Source organism: Eriocheir sinensis, chromosome 6, assembly GCF_024679095.1.
Source record: "Eriocheir sinensis breed Jianghai 21 chromosome 6, ASM2467909v1, whole genome shotgun sequence".
NCBI classification, from domain to species: domain Eukaryota; kingdom Metazoa; phylum Arthropoda; class Malacostraca; order Decapoda; family Varunidae; genus Eriocheir; species Eriocheir sinensis.
In genome coordinates, this window is record NC_066514.1 from 2,438,290 (window position 1) to 2,454,699 (window position 16,410).

The 16,410-nt window shown below is 44.4% G+C and overlaps 1 protein-coding gene and 1 long non-coding RNA gene across 4 annotated transcripts in view; one reads left to right on the forward strand and one right to left on the reverse strand.

The window, feature by feature from the left end:
- Nucleotides 1–10,545, reverse strand: part of LOC126987772 (NADH-ubiquinone oxidoreductase 75 kDa subunit, mitochondrial-like) — a 30,920-nt gene extending 20,375 nt beyond the window's left edge. Inside the window, exons 1-5 of one of the 3 annotated variants that reach the window (XM_050845094.1) lie at nt 10,434–10,545; nt 5,951–6,141; nt 3,208–3,315; nt 2,508–2,666; nt 1,610–1,753 (exon numbers count right to left, since the gene is read on the reverse strand). In XM_050845094.1, coding sequence (XP_050701051.1) covers nt 1,610–1,753; nt 2,508–2,666; nt 3,208–3,315; nt 5,951–6,115 — 576 coding nt within the window. In that variant the 5' untranslated portion in view covers nt 6,116–6,141; nt 10,434–10,545. Of the gene's footprint in view, nt 1–1,609; nt 1,754–2,507; nt 2,667–3,207; nt 3,316–5,950; nt 6,142–10,352 lie in introns of those variants that run through there. The other 2 variants (XM_050845085.1, XM_050845102.1) reach the window with 2 other exon arrangements.
- A 4,139-nt stretch (nt 10,546–14,684) lies between these two features.
- Nucleotides 14,685–16,410, forward strand: part of LOC126988244 (uncharacterized) — a 3,833-nt gene continuing 2,107 nt past the window's right edge. Inside the window, exons 1-2 of the long non-coding RNA XR_007741799.1 lie at nt 14,685–14,708; nt 16,368–16,410. The exon at nt 16,368–16,410 is cut by the window's right edge and continues 106 nt beyond it. This is a non-coding gene — a long non-coding RNA (uncharacterized LOC126988244). The remainder of the gene's footprint in view (nt 14,709–16,367) is intronic.

Genomic DNA, 16,410 nt, shown 5'->3' on the forward strand with positions numbered 1-16,410 from the left:
TTGACAAGAATGGAAGGAGTTAGGAGTGCTGTGATAGACTGGTGTCAGGACTGGGATAGTTTTAGAGGTGGTGGTGGTGGTGTTGGTGGTGTTGACAAGAATGGAAGGAGTTAGGAGTGCCGTGATAGACTGGTGTCAGGACTGGGATAGTTTTAGAGGTGGTGGTGATGGTGGTGTTGTGTTGACAAGAATGGAAGGAGTTAGGAGTGCCGTGATAGACTGGTGTCAGGACTGGGATAGTTTTAGAGGTGGTGGTGGTGGTGGTGTTGTGTTGACAAGAATGGAAGGAGTTACGAGTGCTGTGATAGACTGGTGTCAGGACTGGGATAGTTTTAGAGGTGGTGGTGGTGGTGATGGTGGTGTGGTGTTGACAAGAATGGAAGGAGTTAGGAGTGCCGTGATAGACTGGTGTCAGGACTGGGATAGTTTTAGAGGTGGTGGTGGTGGTGTGTTGACAAGAATGGAAGGAGTTAGGAGTGCTGTGATAGACTGGTGTCAGGACTGGGATAGTTTTAGAGGTGGTGGTGGTGGTGTGGTGTTGACAAGAATGGAAGGAGTTTGGAGTGCTGTGATAGACTGGTGTCAGGACTGGGATAGTTTTAGAGGTGGTGGTGTTGGTGGTGGTGGTGTTGACGGAAGTATGACAAGAGGCAATGGTTAGAAATTGAAGAAGGGCAACTGTAGGAGACACATTAAGAAATACAGTTTTCCATACATAACAACATGGAGCGGACTTGCCGAGGAGTCTGTGTGTGCAAAAACGATTCATGAATTCAAAACCAAACTGGATACGAAGCGTTATGGAGACAACACAAGCCTAGTACAGCTATTTTCCTGTATTTCACAACTAGGTAAACACATAGTTGCTAGCTACCACACAAAACACATGAACAGCCTTGTATCATTTCAGCTGTGTCTGGATCTATGTATCTGCGTTATGGAGACAGGACAGCACAAGCCTAGTACAGCTATTTTCCTGTATTTCACAACTAGGTAAACACATAGTTGCTAGCTACCACACAAAACAGATGAACAGCCTTGTATCATTTCTGCTGTGTCTGGATCTATGTATCTGCGTTATGGAGATGAGACAGCACGGGCCTAGTACAGCTATTTTCCTGTATTTCACAACTAGGTAAACACAACTAGCTCATTATTAGTTGCTAGCTATCACACAAAACGGATGAACAGCCTTGTAGTATTTCAGCTGTCTGGATCTATGTATCTGCGTTATAGAGACAGTACAGCACGGGCCTAGTACAGCTATTTTCCTGTATTTCACAACTAGGTAAACACATAGTTGCTAGCTACCACACAAAACACATGAACAGCCTTGTAACATTTCAGCTGTGTCTGGATCTATGTATCTGTGCTATGGAGACGCGACAGCACGGGCCTAGTACAGCTATTTTCCTGTATTTCACAACTAGGTAAACACAACTAGCTCATTATTAGTTGCTAGCTACCACACAAAACAGATGAACAGCCTTGTATCATTTCTGCTGTGTCTGGATCTATGTATCTGCGTTATGGAGACAGGACAGCACAAGCCTAGTACAGCTATTTTCCTGTATTTCACAACTAGGTAAACACACACATATACACCCACCTCCGAGGCGAACCTAACGCAGCGGGTACAGTGAATACAGCGAGTCATGATGGTCTTGACAAGGGGGCCGATGTTTTTGTCCTCAACCGCTCTCTTGTCATCCAGAAATCTTGACCGATCATTGCCGAATGCCATGGACTGATCCTGGTGAGAGATGAGAGAGTTGGGTAGTATTATGGATAAGGCAAGAAGATAAGGGATGAGGCTAACAGGAGAAAATGTACTTAGCCTAACCCAGTAGCAGCAGGGATCATGTTTCTTAATGGTCCCTCCAAGCGAGAAAAATGAGAAAAAATCACCCCTCACACAAACCATTTCATAATATATGTCAAAGCATTTGTGATCAGATTATGTATCATCTATTTTGGGGGGTTTATATCATGGCACAAATTTAGCCTGTCGCTGCTACACGGTAAAGCCACAAATTTGGCCCGTTGCTGCTACACGGTAAAGCCACAAATTTGGCCGATCGCTGCTACACGGTGAAGCCACAAATTTGGCCCGTCGCTGCTACACGGTAAAGCCACAAATTTGGCCCGTCACTGCTACACGGTAAAGCCACAAATTTATCCCGTCGCTGCTACACGGTAAAGCCACAAATTTAGCCCGTCGCTGCTACACGGTAAAGCCACAAATTTGGCCCGTCGCTGCTACACGGTAAAGCCACAAATTTGGCCCATCGCTGCTACCGGGTTAGATGTGCTCAGAATATATACAGCACCAAATAGTTGGACAAAATCATCTAACACAGAGCCCACGATCATTATTAAATATTGAAAAAAAAGAATAAATAAATAAATTAAAATCTAAGTCCAGATTCTACCATGTACATAATGCTATCACATCATCGTTGAGTAAAACAAATCTGTAATTCAAAGCATCAACGCGTCTCCCTCACCTGCAAATCACACTCGCCACCCTGGTCACAGATGGGGCAGTCCAGCGGATGGTTGATTAACAAAAACTCCATCACGCCTTCACGGGCCTTGCGGGTCATGTCGCTGTCGGTCTTGATGCGCCAGCCTTTCATTACGGGCATGGCACAAGCTGCGACAGGCTGCGAAGATGAGAAGGGTGATGCTTAAAAGGTTGGAAAGTTACGTTTAGTCGGCGCAACATCAGTGGTCATATGCCGGAGAGAGACAGAAGGGAAAGGAAGGAAAGTTTGGTTTAGTCAGCGCAACATCTGTGGTCATATGCCGGAGAGAGAGAAAGAAGGGGAAGGAAGGAAAGTTTGGTTTAGTCGGCGCAACATCTGTGGTCACATGCCGGAGAGAGACAGAAGGGGAAGGAATTATAGGAGAAGGGAACAGACCCCAGGAGACGGGACACAACCCCTGATTAATACCTGGTACCCATTCACTGCTGGGTGGACAGGGGCTACGTAGGGTATCGGAAAAGCCGCCCAAATTTTTCCACTCCGCCTGGGAATCGAACCCGGGCTCTCTCGGTTGTGAGCCGAGTGTGCTAACCACTGCACCACGAAGCCCCCTGGGTGATGCTAAGGTACTGCTGGTTAAAGACAGGGCAGGGAAGACAGGATAAGAAAATTCACAGAGTCAAAATAATTACAGGATGATGGCGAGAAAGATACTGACCTTAACAGACTTTTCAACCTCCACCAAACACATCCTGCAGTTTCCCGCTACGGAGAGGCGTTCGTGGTAACAGAAGCGAGGGATCTCTACCCCAACCTCAGCTGCTGCCTGTTGACAAAGGGATTTTTTATTTTATTTTATTTTATTATTTTTTTTACAACAAAGGAGACAGCTCAAGGACACAAAAATAAGGAGATTGTTCCAGAGTTTACCAGCGTGAGGGATGAAAGAGTGAAGATGCTGGTTGACTCTTGCATAAGGGGTTTGGACAGTATAGGGATGAAAGAGTGAAGATGCTGGTTAACTCTTGCATAAGGGGTTTGGACAGTATAGGGATGAAAGAGTGAAGATGCTGGTTAACTCTTGCATAAGGGGTTTGGACAGTATAGGGATGAAAGAGTGAAGATGCTGGTTAACTCTTGCATAAGGGGTTTGGACAGTAGAGGGATGAAAGAGTGAAGATGCTGGTTAACTCTTGCATAAGGGGTTTGGACAGTATAGGGATGAAAGAGTGAAGATGCTGGTTAACTCTTGCATAAGGGGTTTGGACAGTATAGGGATGAAAGAGTGAAGATGCTGGTTAACTCTTGCATAAGGGGTTTGGACAGTATAGGGATGAAAGAGTGAAGATGCTGGTTAACTCTTTCATAAGTGGTTTGGACAGTATAGGGATGAAAGAGTGAAGATGCTGGTTAACTCTTGCATAAGGGGCTTGGACAGTATAGGGATGAAAGAGTGAAGATGCTGGTTAACTCTTGCATAAGGGGTTTGGACAGTATAGGGATGAAAGAGTGAAGATGCTGGTTAACTCTTGCATAAGGGGTTTGGACAGTATAGGGATGAAAGAGTGAAGATGCTGGTTAACTCTTGCATAAGGGGTTTGGACAGTATAGGGATGAAAGAGTGAAGATGCTGGTTAACTCTTGCATATGGGGTTTGGACAGTATAGGGATGAAAGAGTGAAGATGCTGGTTAACTCTTGCATAAGGGGTTTGGACAGTATAGGGATGAAAGAGTGAAGATGCTGGTTAACTCTTGCATAAGGGGTTTGGACAGTATAGGGATGAAAGAGTGAAGATGCTGGTTAACTCTTGCATAAGGGGTTTGGACAGTATAGGGGTGAAAGAGTGAAGATGCTGGTTAACTCTTGCATAAGGGGTTTGGACAGTATAGGGGTGAAAGAGTGAAGATGCTGGTTAACTCTTGCATAAGGGGTTTGGACAGTATAGGGATGAAAGAGTGAAGATGCTGGTTAACTCTTGCATAAGGGGTTTGGACAGTATAGGGATGAAAGAGTGAAGATGCTGGTTAACTCTTGCATAAGGGGTTTGGACAGTATAGGGATGAAAGAGTGAAGATGCTGGTTAACTCTTGCATAAGGGTGTGGGACAGTATAGGGATGACAGAGTGAAGATGCTGGTTAACTCTTGCATAAGGGGTTTGGACAGTATAGGGATGAAAGAGTGAAGATGCTGGTTAACTCTTGCATAAGGGGTTTGGACAGTATAGGGATGAAAGAGTGAAGATGCTGGTTAACTCTTGCATAAGGGGTTTGGACAGTATAGGGATGAAAGAGTGAAGATGCTGGTTAACTCTTGCATAAGGGGTTTGGACAGTATAGGGATGAAAGAGTGAAGATGCTGGTTAACTCTTGCATAAGGGGTTTGGACAGTATAGGGATGAAAGAGTGAAGATGCTGGTTGACTCTTGCATTAGGGGTTTGGACAGTATAGGGATGAAAGAGTGAAGATGCTGGTTAACTCTTGCATAAGGGGTTTGGACAGTATAGGGATGAAAGAGTGAAGATGCTGGTTGACTCTTGCATAAGGGGTTTGGACAGTATAGGGGTGAGCATTATCAAATTAAGAGGATTAGCAATGCAAATGTTTGATCATATGTTGATAGGTATGAATGTCAGACCACCCTCTAGATAACTGTATAGGAAGAAACAATGAATGGAAAGTTTGGTTTAGTCGGCGCAACATCTGTGGTCATATGCCGGAGAGAGACAGAAGGGGAAGGAATTATAGGAGAAGGGAACAGTTGGAAAGTTTGGTTTAGTCGGCGCAACATCTGTGGTCATATGCCGGAGAGAGACAGAAGGGGAAGGAATTATAGGAGAAGGGAACAGTTGGAAAGTTTGGTTTAGTCAGCGCAACATCTGTGGTCATATGCCGGAGAGAGACAGAAGGAAGGAATTATAGGAGAAGGAACAGTTGGAAAGTTTGGTTTAGTCGGCGCAACATCTGTGGTCATATGCCGGAGAAAGACAGAAGGGAAGGAATTATAGGAGAAGGAACAGTTGGAAAGTTTGGTTTAGTGTAACATCTGTGTTCATATGCCGGAGAGAGACAGTAGGGGAAGGAATTATAGGAGAAGGGAACAGTTGGAAAGTTTGGTTTAGTCAGCGCAACATCTGTGGTCATATGCCGGAGAGAGACAGAAGGGGAAGGAATTATAGGAGAAGGGAACAGTTGGAAAGTTTGGTTTAGTCAGCGCAACATCTGTGGTCATATGCCGGAGAGAGACAGAAGGGGAAGGAACTATAGGAGAAGGGAACAGACCCCAGGAGACAGGACACAACCCCTGATTAACACCTGGTACCCATTCACTGCTGGGTGGACAGAGGCGTAGGGTATCGGAAATACTACAGCGTCGATAACACCCATCGCTAACGATCGAAACAAACAAAATCAATCTGCTCAGAGCCGGAAAATGACTTGCAAGAAGCTGGTCAACCCACCTGCAGCACGGTCGTTCCTGGCGCCACCATCACCGGCTGGTCGTCAATGAACACTTCAATCTTCTCAGGGGCCGAGGACTGCGCACGGACAGCCCCAGCCCAGAGACCAGCCCTTCCCCCTGGCGCCCCATGCTGCAGCAGACGGCACACTCCCACTCGGAGCATTGTCACTAGCCAAAACTGTTAGTCGACTGGAAGGAAGAGCAACACAGTAATAGACAATTAGATTTTACTTACAGACATGATATCCGATACTGTTTATATATAGGCCCGTCCACGTGATCAAGCAGTGCCCTCGAGCATAGGCGAGCTTGTGTCCACTCATGCCCACTGAAATACTACTAGGTTTTCAGCGGGCATAAGCAGTAAGCCCGTCAACATGTAGACCGCTCGCCTGTGCTCAAGGGCACTGCTCGATCGTGTAGACGGGACTTGAGTATAACGTATTTTCTCTCTTTGCCCTGGGAGCCATGTCACCACGAAGTCATGGAGCGCTGTACTTTCTCCCCTGCTGTGAATATCTCTCCCTTCTGTACAGACGCCCCTCAAATAGTACGGTTTTGGTTTTATGTGGATTTTCATAGATTTTTTTGGATTTTTAAATTTCTCGACGAGCAAGAAATTTGAAAATCCTGAAAGATCTTCTACAACATTCCGTATACAGCCGAAACCGAGCTTTTGGAAACCATACTATTTGGGGGACCACTGTATATTGTTTTGGTGTGTAACTGTATAGCGTCTTATGGTCATGAACAGTCTGGGTGCGAGGCCCTTCACTGTCCAGTCCAAAACAGTGAAGCGTATTAAACAAGATCATTCAAATTTCATGCGTTCTTCACTGTCAAATCCAAAACAGTGAAGCGTATTAAACAAGATCATTCAAATTTCATGCGTTCTTCACTGTCAAATCCAAAACAGTGAAGTGCATTAAACAAGATCATTCAAATTTCATGCGTTCTTCACTGTCAAATCCAAAACAGTGAAGTGCATTAAACAAGATCATTCAAATTTCATGCGTTCTTCACTGTCAAATCCAAAACAGTGAAGCGAATTAAACAAGATCATTCAAATTTCATGCGTTCTTCACTGTCAAATCCAAAACAGTGAAGCGTATTAAACAAGATCATTCAAATTTCATGCGTTCTTCACTGTCAAATCCAAAACAGTGAAGCGTATTAAACAAGATCATTCAAATTTCATGCGTTCTTCACTGTCAAATCCAAAACAGTGAAGTGCATTAAACAAGATCATTCAAATTTCATGCGTTCTTCACTGTCAAATCCAAAACAGTGAAGCGTATTAAACAAGATCATTCAAATTTCATGCGTTCTTCACTGTCAAATCCAAAACAGTGAAGCGAATTAAACAAGATCATTCAAATTTCATGCGTTCTTATTTTGAATTGGGGAAAATCGGGATCCTGGTGCCATCAGGTTCCCATTTCCAGCTGCAATATGGTACCATTTCAGTGGAGATCTGTTACCATCCATTAGGTTGCAGTGAAATTGTGTGTGAACTGATTCTAAATATGTATTATGGAGAGTGCAAGAGTCGAATCATAAGACATTTCGCCGCCCAAAAACACCTATTTGACAAGGCTTTCGCAGGAGTTGTGGGCATTTCCAGGAGTAGTTTTATGACCCTGGTGGTAGTATGACCCTTCTTCTGTACCATGAACCCAAGAACACCTATTTGACAAGGCTTTCGCAGGAGTTGTGGGCATTTCCAGGAGTAGTTTTATGACCCTGGTGGTAGTGTGACCCTTGCTCTGTACCGTGAACCTGAAGAAACACCTATTTGACAAGGCTTTCGCAGGAGTTGTGGGCATTTCCAGGAGTAGTTTTATGACCCTGGTGGTAGTTTGACCCTTCTTCTGTACCGTGAACCTGAAGAAACACCTATTTGACAAGGCTTTCGCAGGACTTGTGGGCATTTCCAGGAGTAGTTTTATGACCCTGGTGGTAGTTTGATCCTTGCTCTGTACCGTGAACCTGAAGAAACACCTATTTGACAAGGCTTTCGCAGGAGTTGTGGGCATTTCCAGGAGTAGTTTTATGACCCTGGTGGTAGTTTGACCCCTCTTCTGTACCGTGAGCCTAAAAAAACTCACATTAGGACCTGATCAATATCCTCCTTTGACCTTTAGAAATAGGTGATTTGAGGAGGGAGTGTTTCGTCATACCAGCCTAAGTGTTATGGATGGTACACTTTGCAATGCACTTTCCACGCACCGTACACCCCTGGAACAGCCTCCCCCAACAGACTGCGGTACAACAGACTCATTCAGAAAACAAACACACACTCACTGGTCACCTTAACACACCCACACGAACACTGACGCACCCAAGCACTCATACCTTCCACGCACCATACACCCCTGGAACAGCCTCCCTCAACAGACTCATTCAGAAAACTAACACACTCACTTGTCACCTTAACACACCACCACTAACACTGACGCACCCAAGCACCCATACTTTCCACGCACCACACACCCCTGGAACAGCCTCCCCCAACAGACTGCGGTACAACAGACTCATTCAGAAAACTAACACACACTCACTAGTCACCTTAACACACCCACACAAACACTGACACACCCAAGCACCACACACCCCTGGAACAGCCTCCCCCAACAGACTGCGGTACAACAGACTCATTCAGAAAACAAACACACACTCACTTGTCCCCTCAACACACCACCACGAACACTGACGCACCCAAGCACCCATACCTTCCACGCACCGTACACCCCTGGAACAGCCTCCCCCAACAGACTGCGGTACAACAGACTCATTCAGAAAACAAACACACACTCACTCATCACCTTAACACACCCACACGAACACTGACGCACCCGATCACTCATACCTTCCACGCACCGTACACCCCTGGAACAGCCTCCCCCAACAGACTGCGGTACAACAGACTCATTCAGAAAACAAACACACACTCACTTGTCCCCTCAACACACCACTAACCTGCCCATTAAGATACAGATCGAGCATTTATCAAAAAAAAGTAAATTTAACAAATCCGAACAATCCTAACCACCTCCTAATTGGGGAAGCTTAACCGGATTTCAGGCCCTGCTTCGCCGCCTGGGCTACGGAGCTCCACAGGGCCGTCAACTTAATAGCAACGATGTCACCACGAAGAATTGTCCCCAATCCTCGTGTTTGAAATCCCCTGAACAAACCTAACTTGCCCTCTCTACTGTAAGGGGTTGATCTCCGTCCAGCTAAAGTTGACGATGGAGTAGACACCTTTAGTTAACATCTACATTATGAAGCCCATAGATAAGGTCCGTCCCTTGGTATTAGTCTGCTACCCATCCTGCCAAAAATACCCTTAAACCCGACTATAAATGGCAGGTTGAAAGCCTTAAGAAAAGGTACCCAAATGTGAACTGCAGCCCTGGCCACTACCTAGGACCTGACCTGACCCTCCCTGGTTTACCTAGATCCTTGGTAAGCCGGGTCAGGTCAGGTCAGGTCTCCCCCGGTAAGCCCCGCCCCTCCCCGGCACACAGCACCCACAGCCCAGCACACCTCAGCGGCCTCAAGCAATGGTCACCCCAATTTGAGCCCTGCTGACCTTGCCTCTAGATAAAGCGGTGAAGGTCAGGTCAGGTCAGGTCAGGTCAGGTCAGCCCTCCCCCGGCACCCCCCCCCCTGGCAGCTTCCCCCGGCACACCCCTCAGCGGCCTCAAGCAATGGTCACCCCAATTTGAGCCCTGCTGACCTTCCCTCTAGATAAAGCGGTGAGGGTCAGGTCAGGTCAGGTCAGGTCAGCCCTCCCCCGGCACCCCCCCCCCCTGGCAGCTTCCCCCGGCACCCCCCCCCCCTGGCAGCCTCCCCCGCCCCTCCCCGGCACACCCCTCAGCCCACCCTCAGCACCCCTAAGCAATGGTCACCTCAGCACCCCTAAGCAATGGTCACGTCAGCACCCTTAAGCAACAATCACCTCACACCCCTTAAGCAATGATCACCTCACACCCCTTAAGCAATGGTCACCTCACACCCCTTAAGCAATGGTCACCTCACACCCCTTAAGCAATGGTCACCTCACACCCCTTAAGCAATGGTCACCTCACACCCCTTAAGCAATGGTCACCTCACACCCCTTAAGCAATGGTCACCTCACACCCCTAAGCAATGGTCACCTCACACCCCTTAAGCAATGGTCACCTCACACCCCTTAAGCAAAGGTCACCTCACACCCCTTAAGCAATGGTCACGTCAGCACCCTTAAGCAACATTCACCTCAGCACCCCTAAGCAATGGTCACCTCACACCCCTTAAGCAATGGTCACCTCACAACCTCAATTACGCATCTCCCAGCTGGCACTCCTGACCCCCATGGCACTTAACAAGCCCCCCGCCCCCCTTCACGTCCTTACAGATGGCACAGGGCACAGGGCACAGGACACAGGGCACAGGACACAGGGCAGAAGGGGCAAGGAGCGCCGGTGAGGTCTTACCCAAACAAGAATCAGCTGTGGCAAGATGGCGGAGCTCTCGACCAATCAGCGCCCGGATAGCCTTGGAGCGCCAGCCAATCACAGAGAGGCAGGGACCGCGGGGCTAAAATAATGTTTACTATAAGGATGTTATACTTTATTTATAAGAATTAATATTATATTGATTGGCTGGTTATTTATTTTTGCGGGTAAACAACAAGAGAGGAATGCCAGCCAATCACAGAGAGGCAGGGACCGCGGGGCTAAAATAAATGTTTACTATAAGGATGCTATACTTTATTTATAAGAATTAATGTTATATTGATTGATTGATGATTTGTTTTTGCAGGTAAACAACAGGAGGAGTGCCAGCCAATCACAGAGAGGCAGGGACCGCGGGGCTAAAATAATGTTTACTATAAGAATATTATACTTTATTTATAAGAGTTAATATTATATTGATTGATTGGTAATTTATTTTTGCAGGTAAACAACAAGAGAGGAGTGCCACCCAATCACAGAGAGGTAGGGATCGCGGGGCTAAAATAATGTTTACTATAAGATTGATTGATAGTTTATTGTTATTATACTTTATTTATAAGAATTAATATTATATTGATTGGTTGGTAATTTATTGTTGCAGGTAAATAACAAGAGAGGAGTGCCACCCAATCACAGAGAGGCAGGGACCGCGGGGCTAAAATAAATGTTTACTATAGCGTTTAATGTTTACTGTAAGAATTAAAATTAAATCGATTGATTGATGATTTATTTTTGCAGGTAAACAACAAGAGAGGAGGCGCGGCTCTCGACCAATCAGCGCCCGGAAAGCCTTGGAGTGCCAGCCAATCACAGAGAGGCAGGGACCGCTGGGCTAAAGAGAAAGACGATATTATTATGAAATATTGAATGATTGATTGATTATTTATTGTTGCAAGTAAAACAACAAAGGAAAATGGAGGTTGAATAATTAATAGTTCATTTTGCAAGTAAAACAACAGAGGAGAAGGGAAAAATAGGGATGGTTGGCTATACTTACAAAAAATAAAAATCTCCATTGTACAAAGATGTAAACACAAGTTGAGGTCAATTAACAGAAAAAAGGAATTATAATGTAAATACTGATAATATTCCTGAGTGGGTGTACATGCAGTTAAAGGCGAATTAGTATTAGTATTGATAGTGAGAGTATATTATTTTTTTATAGTGAGGAAAGACTTATTATTATTTTATTTTTGGTATTTCGTTTATAAATAGTGTATCGCCATTGAGCAACAAGGACTGAATAAGCAAAAGAGAGGCATTCATAATTAACAGAAGTAACAATTAAACACAAACTTACCGATAAATGTTTTAGATGTTTGAGAGTGGTTTGGACAGTATAGGGATGAAAGAGTGAAGATGCTGGTTAACTCTTGCATAAGGGGTTTGGACAGTATAGGGATGAAAGAGTGAAGATGCTGGTTAACTCTTGCATAAGGGGTTTGGACGGTATAGGGATGAAAGAGTGAAGATGCTGGTTAACTCTTGCATAAGGGGTTTGGACAGTATAGGGATGAAAGAGTGAAGATGCTGGTTAACTCTTGCATAAGGGGTTTGGACAGTATAGGGATGAAAGAGTGAAGATGCTGGTTAACTCTTGCATAAGGGGTTTGGACAGTATAGGGATGAAAGAGTGAAGATGCTGGTTAACTCTTGCATAAGGGGTTTGGACAGTATAGGGATGAAAGAGTGAAGATGCTGGTTAACTCTTGCATAAGGGGTTTGGACAGTATAGGGATGAAAGAGTGAAGATGCTGGTTAACTCTTGCATAAGGGGATTGGACAGTATAGGGATGAAAGAGTGAAGATGCTGGTTAACTCTTGCATAAGGGGTTTGGACAGTATAGGGATGAAAGAGTGAAGATGCTGGTTAACTCTTGCATAAGGGGTTTGGACAGTATAGGGATGAAAGAGTGAAGATGCTGGATAACTCTTGCATAAGGGGTTTGGACAGTATAGGGATGAAAGAGTGAAGATGCTGGTTAACTCTTGCATAAGGGGTTTGGACAGTATAGGGATGAAAGAGTGAAGATGCTGGTTAACTCTTGCATAAGGGGTTTGGACAGTATAGGGATGAAAAAGTGAAGATGCTGGTTAACTCTTGCATAAGGGGTTTGGACAGTATAGGGATGAAAGAGTGAAGATGCTGGTTAACTCTTGCATAAGGGGTTTGGACAGTATAGGGATGAAAGAGTGAAGATGCTGGTTAACTCTTGCATAAGGGGTTTGGACAGTATAGGGATGAAAGAGTGAAGATGCTGGTTGACTCTTGCATAAGGGGTTTGGACAGTATAGGGATGAAAGAGTGAAGATGCTGGTTAACTCTTGCATAAGGGGTTTGGACAGTATAGGGATGAAAGAGTGAAGATGCTGGTTAACTCTTGCATAAGGGGTTTGGACAGTATAGGGATGAAAGAGTGAAGATGCTGGTTAACTCTTGCATAAGGGGTTTGGACAGAATAGGGATGAAAGAGTGAAGATGCTGGTTAACTCTCGCATAAGGGGTTTGGACAGTATAGGGATGAAAGAGTGAAGATGCTGGTTAACTCTCGCATAAGGGGTTTGGACAGTATAGGGATGAAAGAGTGAAGATGCTGGTTAACTCTTGCATAAGGGGTTTGGACAGTATAGGGATGAAAGAGTGAAGATGCTGGTTAACTCTTGCATAAGGGGTTTGGAGAAGGGGGAGGGGAGGGGGAGAATGACCAGTGTTTTACGAGATAAAAGATTTACGGATTAATTAAAAAACGCTTCCAAAACTTACCGCAGAGAGAAAGAAAATAGATTCACCCTTGAAATTGGAGGATCTTGTATACGTAATATTGATTGTTTGCTTCATTACACAACTAAGGATACATGTAGATTGAAATAGCACTAGGAGACTTAAAAAGATACAATGGTAGACGACAAGGGCTGAAAAGATAGGCCTTGATTAACCTGTGTCATGAATTTAGTCTAGAAAACATTGCCAAGATTGTAGTTGCATTAGTGGGTAGTTGAAGATTGATTGATTGATAGTGTATAGTTGAAAGTCTTGTCAACTGTACCCAAAGAGACCATATACTTTAGTCTCCTCGGTTGAAATAAATCAAAATTAGGTTCATTATTAGTGGAGAATCATTTATAGATTGTAGTTGCATTAGTGGGAAGTTGAAGATTGATTGATTGATGATGTATTGTTGCAAGTCTTGTCAACTGTACCCAAGGAGACCATATACTTTAGTCTCCTCGGCTGAAATAAATAAAAATTAGGTTCATTCTAAGTGGACGATCATTTATAGATTGTAGTTGCATTAGTGGGAAGTTGAAGATTGATTGATTGATGATGTATAGTTGAAAGTCTTGTCAACTGTACCCAAAGAGACCCTACTTTAGTCTCCTCGGCTGAAATAAATCAAAATTAGGTTCATTCTAAGTGGAGGATCATTTATAGATTGGAGTTGCATTAGTGGGTAGTTGAAGATTGATTGATTGATAGTGTATAGTTGCAAGTCTTGTCAACTGTACCCAAGGAGACCATATACTTTAAGTCTCCTCGGCTGAAATAAATAAAAATTAGGTTCATTATTAGTGGAGAATCATTTATAGATTGGAGTTGCATTAGTGGGAAGTTGAAGATTGATTGATTGATGATGTATTGTTGCAAGTCTTGTCAACTGTACCCAAAGAGACCATATACTTTAAGTCTCCTCGGCTGAAATAAATCAAAATTAGGTTCATTCTAAGTGGACGATCATTTATAGATTGGAGTTGCATTAGTGGGAAGTTGAAGATTGATTGATTGATAGTGTATAGTTGAAAGTCTTGTCAACTGTACCCAAAGAGACCATATACTTTAAGTCTCCTCGGCTGAAATAAATAAAAATTAGGTTCATTCTAAGTGGACGATCATTTATAGATTGGAGTTGCATTAGTGGGAAGTTGAAGATTGATTGATTGATGATGTATAGTTGCAAGTCTTGTCAACTGTACCCAAAGATACCATACCATAGTCTCCTCGGCTGAAATACATAAAAATTAGGTTCATTCTCAGTGGACGATCATTTATAGATTGGAGTTGCATTAGTGGGAAGTTGAAGATTGATTGATTGATGATGTATAGTTGCAAGTCTTGTCAACTGTACCCAAAGAGACCATACCATAGTCTCCTCGGCTGAACCTGTGAAGCTCCGAGACAGCGAGCCACTGTTTCGCGTAGCTGCTTCGAGGCTCCCAGCGGCCATTGGGGTCAGTCACCATCCAGCAGGGGTAGAGGTATGTGTGTTTGTGTTTGATAATATACTTTACCGGAAATATGGGTATGTTTTATATACATTCTGAGGCCAGGGTATGGTAAATAAGTAACCGTTGCATCTTAAAAGTTTTGTCATCAAGCTATTTGTTATCGTGCCAATGGGGGTTGATGTAATTTTAAGCTTTCACGCCTTCATATCGTGGGTAAGGGACATATATTTCATCCCTTAAGTATAATTTGGAGGTGTGATATCGTATTCTGGAGCCGCGTAGTGAATCTCCAGAATTACACCCACATGTATGGTCTGTATTAAGACATCATCGCTTCTTAAATTGACCATTTCTAAAGGTCAAAGAGAGGATCAATCGGGTCTTTGAGTGTTTTTTTAAGGTTCATGGCAAAGAAGATGGGTCAAACTACCACCAGGGTCATAGAGCTACCCCTGGAAATGCTCACAACTCCTATGAAAGCCTTGTCAAATAAGTGTTTCCCAGGTTCATGGTACAGAAGGGTCAAACTACCACCAGGGTCATAGAACTACCCCTGGAAATGCTCACAACTCCTACGAAAGCTTTGTCAAATATGTGTTTCCAAGGTTCATGGTACAAAAGAAGGGTCAAACTACCACCAGGGTCATAAAACTACCCCTGGAAATGCTCACAACTCCTATGAAAGCCTTGTCAAATAAGTGTTTCCCAGGGTCATGGTACAGAAGAAGGGTCAAACTACCACCAGGGTCATAGAACTACCCCTGGATAGCCCTACAGATCCTACGAAAGCCATGTCAAATATGTGTTTCCCAGGGTCATGGTACAGAAGAAGGGTCAAACTACCACCAGGGTCATAAAACTACCCCAGCTCCTACGAAAGCCTTGTCAAATAAGTGTTTCCCAGGGTCATGGTACAGAAGAAGGGTCAAACTACCACCAGGGTCATAGAGCTACCCCTGGAAATGCTCACAATTCCTACGAAAGCCTTGTCAAATAAGTGTTTCCCAGGTTCATGGTACAGAAGAAGGGTCAAACTACCATCAGAGTCATAGAACTACCCCTGGAAATGCTCACAACTCCTACGAAAGCCTTGTCAAATATGTGTTTCCCAGGTTCATGGTACAGAAGAAGGGTCACACTACCACCAGGGTCATAGAACTACCCCAGCTCCTACGAAAGCCATGTCAAATAATTAAGTGTTTCCCAGGGTCATGGTACAGAAGAAGGGTCAAACTACCACCAGGGTCATAGAACTACCCCTGGAAATGCTAACAACTCCTACGAAAGCTTTGTCAAATATGTGTTTCCCAGGTTCACGGTACAGAAGAAGGGTCAAACTACCACCAGGGCCATAAAACTACCCCTGAAAATGCTCACAACTCCTACGAAAGCTTTGTCAAATATGTGTTTCCCAGGTTCATGGTACAGAAGGGTCAAACTACCACCAGGGTCATAGAACTACCCCTGGAAATGCCTACAACTCTTACGAAAGCCTTGTCAAATATGTGTTTCCCAGGTTCACGGTACAGAAGAAGGGTCAAACTACCACCAGGGTCATAGAACTACCCCTGGAAAGGCCTACAGATCCTACAAAAGCCAAATATGTGAGCTTGGTCGACGAAGTGTTTTAAAATATGACCAATCCCTCGGGACCCACAGCATGGTGACATTTTTTTTATTTTATTCCAGGACCAGCCCAGGATAGCATGGCCGCGTGGGTGTGGACTTTCTT